Source organism: Nilaparvata lugens, chromosome 8 (genome assembly GCF_014356525.2).
Source record: "Nilaparvata lugens isolate BPH chromosome 8, ASM1435652v1, whole genome shotgun sequence".
Lineage (NCBI taxonomy): Eukaryota > Metazoa > Arthropoda > Insecta > Hemiptera > Delphacidae > Nilaparvata > Nilaparvata lugens.
The window spans coordinates 17,455,258-17,462,688 of NC_052511.1; the positions used below are offsets into that span (position 1 = coordinate 17,455,258).

At 32.4% G+C, this 7,431-nt stretch overlaps 1 protein-coding gene across 1 annotated transcript in view; it reads left to right on the plus strand.

Annotated features, from left to right (window-relative positions):
• The window catches only part of LOC111047583, a 78,955-nt gene extending 75,467 nt beyond the window's left edge, over positions 1-3,488 (plus strand). The window contains exons 7-8 of the mRNA XM_039435080.1: positions 939-1,262; positions 2,501-3,488. Coding sequence (XP_039291014.1) covers positions 939-1,262; positions 2,501-3,325 — 1,149 coding nt within the window. The 3' untranslated portion in view covers positions 3,326-3,488. The remainder of the gene's footprint in view (positions 1-938; positions 1,263-2,500) is intronic.
• Positions 3,489-7,431: the final 3,943 nt, after the last annotated feature.

Consider the following 7,431-nt stretch of genomic DNA (forward strand, 5'->3'; position numbering starts at 1 on the left):
CACAATAATAGTTTATTTACAAAGATAAATTAATTTTTCTCGAACATTTTTTAATTTTCTCAAGCAAGTCGTTGGGAGTGGTTGGAAGTGACATTAGCGTGATGTTCAAAGAGTTTTAAAATTGAGAAAATTAATACAATATTATGAGAATATTTTGATTTTAGAATAATGAAGATTCAAAATCTTCAGCAATACCTACTTTTGGGAGTATTAGAAAGGGAAAATCCTAGTATGGATATGAGAATTAAAATAGAATATTTTAGATAAAATACGGTATTTATTTTTTTGCATCATCAACTCTATTACAACCGAATCTGTTCTTAGTTATTCAATAAGGATGAAAAAATAGCAAGATGAACTGGATAACTTTATGAATTATAATAAATATGATATTATATTTTTTCATCATTTTTATTCTATTATATGCCTAATCAAATCTGCCCTCAGTTATTTAATATAGATACGAAAATATCGAGATATGAACTGAAGAACTTACATAGATAGCTAACAAACTTCAGTGAAATGTCAACAAATATGCATGACTCCAATATTGACTATTCCAATTCTTCTGCTCAATTTTCCGACATTATATTAAATACCTCCTTCCAAATTATTTTTTCTAATAGATTTGCTCATTGGTCTTCCATTTACTTTTGACTTCATCTGTTGTGTTTCACCCTCCTTGTTTCTCTCTCCTTCTTCATTCTCAACTTCCATAATATGTTGTTCCTCCACTCATCACTCCTGAAACCTGCACTGCACCTAAACCTGTTGTGAAATAATCCGAACTGTTGATAAAATCCAGGTGTTTATCCTTCATTTCTCCTAGCCTGAATTAAACTTTCAATCCTGTAAAAAAGTAAAGAGAAACGTTATTTGGAAGTAAACTTTCCCAATCCTGTCAAAAAATTGAGGGATATACGTTATTTGACACACAGGGTTGGCCCTTCATCTGGGACCTCTTCAAGGAAGCAGGGGCGGCCACGATGTACTCCGAGGATCTTCCAGAGTTCAACATGTTCGACTACCTCTACACGGGTATCCTGAGCCAGCCAACTCTCCACTACATGCGTACTTACTGGCTGGCAGTCGAGAACTCCATACTTTACAAAACTAGCTCTTCCTTCTGTCTTGGACCTCAGCCGAAGCACCTCATTTTCTTCGAATACCTCAAGTCGTTCCTTGAAGTCTACAAGGACTCACCAGTGTTCCTATTCTCTCTGTTCAACGAAGTTAGTCATGATTACGTCAACACTGTTGGTGTGAGTAAAGAGTTTATTCTCGAATGGAACTATTCATTTTATATTGATTTTTCCTCCATCTCCACTCATAACTTCTTTTTGGTTCCTCTCCTTTCCAAAACTAAAATAAAACATTTAATAAAGAATGTGATATCAGCGCGAATGTCTTCTCTGCCAGTCCTTTCCTGTCTCTTATTTGTATCCTTCCCTTCTACAAACCTTGTTCACAAAAAACAGTACAGTATGAATGATTTCTGACCAATAACGTTATCAAAACTTTTGCTACTGTGCATACTATTTCCTATTGAATACTTTCCTCATCACAGTCTAAGTATTAATCAAAAGTTTATCAAAATTAAATTTACATTTCCAATATAGTAAATGTTCATATATATTATTAATTAATATCATGTTGTATATTCTATGGAAATGAAACAATAAAACTGATTTTTGATTTAAATTGAATCAGTTCTCATTCTTATAGCTGTAAATGAAAATTTGCAGAATATAAAACTTTTATAATAGCTTTCAAGATTGAGCTACAATGATCAAAATAAACTATTGAAAATACAATGAATAAACTATTGTAGTTTTACAGATTGTAGTCTACTGAGATTTCAAAGCCGTACATCTCAACTCTTGATTGATCAAATAATTCACATTTAAAATTTCATATTGCTTTCTTATAATGTAAATGTTCCTCTCTGCTTTACAGTCAGCACTATAAGAAAGCAAACGACAAATTCAATTTAATAATTCCGTACAACAGATAAAAGAAGTGAGAGATTGTTTTGTTAAAATTCTAATGAATATATGTTTTGATTTGAATATAATATAATATTATTATGATTTTGATTTTCTTTTAATTATTATTTTGTATGATGGAATATTTCATTAGAAATTGCAGTTAAGCAACTGTGATTATAATTATTGACTGAAATAATAATTATTTCAAATAACTAATGACTTGAAAATGGCATGAATTTTGAAAAATGTTGTGATAAAATGATTCAAAAAAGGGTAAACTGAGATTTTTGTATTTCTATTTATATCACAAGTGGCCCTAAATAGAGAAGAGTTCAAATAACCATTATACAGTAATTATTGAAATTCCAGATGAATACATAATAATAATATTTTTATTCATTCAACACAATACAGTAAAAAATATATAGGCAAGTTGAATATCTCAAGTATAAAAATACTTATCATGATATTTCTAGTACCTATTCATTTTCATGAAATTTATACTATTTCAGGCAATCGACGACGACTTCTACACATTTCTAGAACGTTGCTACAGAGAGAACCTGTTCAACCGAACAGTGACCCTGGTCCTGGGAGACCACGGCAACAGAATAGACGGCATCCGGCGCACAGATGTGGGACGCATAGAAGATATGATGCCAATGGTCAGCATAATTCTCCCACCCTGGGTGGACACCGTCTATCCAAAATGGCGACCAGCCCTCAGAGAAAACATGCGCCGCTTCACTAGCACCTTCGATCTACACGCCACATTCGAACATGTCCTGTCCACACTGGAGAGCTCCAAAACGGTGCCAAGGAATCTGGGATTTGAGAAGATGAGTGAGTATAACAGGCGACACTTCAACGGCAGCAGGAGAGGTGTCTCGCTGTTCGAACCCGTTCCGAAAACACGTGACTGTGATGACGTAGGTGTGCCCGAGTACTTCTGTGTCTGCGAGAAAAATGAACAGAAAGTCAGCAACGAGGACCCCCGAGGTATTGCGGCGGCTCAGACCATGGTCGATCATTTCAACAATGTTCTACTCGCCAAACATAAATCCCAGTGCGCGGAGCAAAAGCTGCAGTCAGTGGAGCGAGCTGTTATCATCAAGAAGAATGAGCAAAACTTCAAAGTTCGGGTAAGGTTCAGGACAGAACCGGGTAATGGTGTGTTCGAAGCCACTGTTGATGGGTATAATAAGTTGGGTGAAATGGTGTATAGAACCAATGGTGAGGTGTTCAGGATAAACCGTTACGGTGATCAAGCCAACTGCTTAGCCAAAGAGTTTAGAGCTAATTCTACGATTATACGTGGAATATGTTTCTGTTTATAATGTGCGCTGGTCAGTCAAAAATCTGTCTAAAAGAGTTTAGAGCTAATTCTATGATTATACGTGGAATATGTTTTTGTTTATAATGTGTGCTGGTCTGTCAAAAAAATTCTGTCCAACTTAAAAGAGTTTAGAGCTAATTCTACGATTATACGTGGAATATGTTTCTGTTCATAATATGCGCTGGTCTGTCAAAAAAATTCTGTCTAAAGGAGTTTAGAGCTAACTCTACGATTATACGTGGAATATGTTTTTGTTTATAATGTGTGCTGGTCTGTCAAAAAATGTATATTCTTCAGTCTATGCCTGAAAAATTAAGATGTCTGTATAGCAAGAAAAGCAACAAAATATATTTTGATGATACAGAAATAACTCAATTTAAGTACCAAATTCATAAAATTGATATTCTCATATTATAATATTTATCAATAAACCATAGTTCATTTTGTGGAAAATAATTCCAGAGAAAATAGTGGTAAATTAACAAGAGTCAAATTAGTCACTGTAGGTCTCATTATCTTATTTTCTTCTAAGTAGCAAACCGTATCGATTTATAGAACCCACATTATTTACTAGCTAATATTATTATTTGAAGTTATAAGTTGATTATAATTTTTTCAAACTATTTCACACGGAAGTTGTTCTAAAACAAATCCATCTATTGTTTGTTAATATTGTTAAGTTTAATATTTATTATTTACAGTAGTATGGTATAATTACTAAATGTTTAGTAGAAATACTTAATTGTGATTTATTGAATGTTATAGTTTGCTATCAAATTTACCTCTGTGAAAGGGCTCTAGAGAAGGGAGTACATGATATGATTTTTAAATTAGATATGTGAAAGTACCATATTAGCCTATTTCTTTTCTGTGAGCTCTATTTTCAATGTAACTTAGTAGGCTATAAGTTTTTCATTCTGTATATGGTTTTTCATAATCAATAGTAAGGTTGATAGAGTATAATGATAATAATAATTGTGTAATGTAGGCGACATTTTAAAGAAATGTTTACACGTATTGTGAAGTACTTTCCTTTATTCAAAGATACTGTTTCAACAATAGCCTAAATATCTTCTGGAGTACTATCATATTGAATTGAAGGCTAAATAACAAAATATGTAAAAATATTATCAGAGTTCAGATATTAGGTATCTTACCTCATGATAGAATGGTGATGTATAATGCATTTATACCTTTTTTCCCGATGAGTTTTCATTGTCGACTATCAACTATTTCCTTTCATTTTTACCACAAAATACATGACAAATTTATTCTGCATACATCCCTCATACACAACCTTCATATTAATATTATTGTATTAAGATAAAAAATAGAGGTGGAGGTTTAAGACAATTTAAGAAGTCCAGATCCTATCTATGGTCTCAGAAGAAACTCAAAATATATTTGGTTGAGTCTAGTCATTAATATAATCTTTCAACGTCTACTACCTTAATTGTCTAAATGGTGTCTTAAATTACATATAGTAGATGGATACCCGTTTTGCTTATGCAAATTGAAAGATGAATAATTATAATTTTCTTATCATTTACTTTATTGTAAAGGGGTTGGGTTTACTCTTTTCTATAACCGATTCATTCCCCAGAATTAAGTTGGTTTCATTCAAGTGAATGTGGATTCATTCATAACTAGTCAGTAGTTGCTTTTGCTCTAGATCAAGAAAGAAACAGGGAAATTCAAATGAAAAGTCTCCATTCCCATTGATCACTTTTAATGAAATTGAGAATTTTGTTTCTTGTATCATTCATAAGGCCCTATACATAATAGAAATTATTTTTGTAGTACCAACCGTAATACAATACACGGAGATACCATAGCTTAATTCAGTATTTCCAATATTATATAATTAATTTAATCTCCTGAGAGATAAACCGCCTTAGTTGATACATAGGTATAGGCTACATTACCTCAACTCACTTAAACCAATAAATGGGACGAGAGTTCTATTAGGTATAAAAAAACTAACAAAATTACCATCATGGTAACTGGGCTTATTCATTCTCCATCCATTGCTTTCACTATCTCAGTATTTTGAGAAACAATTCTCATATTCATCTATAGGAGTTACTTTTTTATTTATGAAGATTCAAATTCAAATTCAAATTATTTTTATTGCATGAAAAATTACAAACAATGGTGTACACATCACAAATTTGTAATGATTTTATTATTATACCTACTTGATTATAATCTATTGTTTGATTTGTTTATAATCTAGCATCCAAGTCAATAAAGTCTGAGGACGGTTCAATGCCATAAACATCACACAAATAACAATGAATTAATTCGAAATAACACTAGATTATTCGCTTCAGATGATCACAGTATCATTAATTAATTGAACAAATATCTTCATATCGAATTGAAATAATGTAGTTTACATTTTTTAGCTCTTTTCTAATGAATTTTTTTGCCATAAAATTGATTCAGTACCTACCCCAATTGTTATAGACGATATTCCATGGCCTTCCAGTGCCTTTTTAGATCAATAATAATTATTGTAATGTACGACAAAACCCTCTCTTAAAATATAAGCAGAAAAGATACGAGTATTCTTCTTTAGCTTGATGAAGATAATTTTTTGTAGAAATCTTAATTTTCATATTTTTTCAAAGTAGTGTTGAATTAGGTATCCCATAGACTTTGAAAACGTTGATTAGTTCTCCATACAAAGATGTCTGCTTCAGTCAACTATTTTTTGCTTCCTAAAATATTTTTAGCCTTCCAAAGCATGTTTTCCAATAAAATCAACAACTATTGTATTTATTGTAAAATGCTGTAAATGGATAACTGTGAATTTCCAATCTATAATAATGTACTTGCTGTTTTATAAAATAATATTGAGTGCATATAATATTATTTTTATACAAATTGGAATTTTATACATTTTTATCTAGAATCATTCATAGATGCTACTGAAACTCACGATTCAATAAATTGAGTCATAAGAATAATGTATTATTGTAACTGTGGAATATTTGTTATTGTGATAAATGTATTTAAAAGCTGGGACCATTGAATAAAGAGCCGCCAATGTATTGTACCGGTACTGTTTGTATTGTTGCATTGTGAATTAAACTAAAAATTGCTGTTGGTAAAGTTTGCTGTTGTACTGTAATTTAATTGATTCCAAACACTTCATCCCAAAGTCCAAAATCATCCGGATGTTTCATGTTTGTTGGATTATATCAAATAGGTACCGTAATCATTATTAGAACATAAAATTTTACAAATATTAGAATCAAATTAATAACGGTCCAATATTTACGGTATTAGGACCAATAACAACACTCAAGTCATATAGGACTTGAAAATTTATTTTTATTAAACATTCCTCTTTGCCGATGACACGGCACTTGTGTCTACAGGCTGCACATGGACTGAAACATTCAATAATGCTTCCTCTGATCTCGTTAAACTGAAAAATTGGTTTGACAACAATGTGTTGTCAATTAATATTTCGAAATCCTAGTGTCTACCTATATTCCTTCGTAATAGCCCCGGGCCCAGGGTGCTCAGGATGCATTCATGTGGTGACCCATTCTCCAATGACTGTAACTGTCCTGAGATAGAACAAGTCTTAACTCACAAATATCTTGGCATAATATTCGACCACAAGTTGAGTTGGGTGGCCCATGTGCACTACCTCAGGCAGAGGTTGCGTAAAATGAATTATGCTTTTGCACAGCTGGGAAGGTTCCTGAGTCCTGGACACTGTCGTTCTGTCTACTATGCATATGTGCAGACATTGCTTGAGTATGGCATCTTGGCGTGGGGCGGTGCCTCCTTGGGTGTCCTGCGTCCTGTTGCGGTCTCACAGAGAGCACTTATTAAAACACTATTGGCCAAAAATCATAGATATACAACACATTTAATTTTCCAAGAATTCCCTGTTTTAAATATAAAACAATTATTTATGAAAAATTTACTTGTCTTAAAAAAAAGTAACTTTGTCTTCAATGAAATTCAACATTATTATCCCACTAGAAACAGATTGCATATAAATATTCAATTTCCACGTTTAAGTAATTCAATTTGACTTGGAAACTGTTTTCATTTAGCCCATTGGCTTTACCGTAATGTACCGGC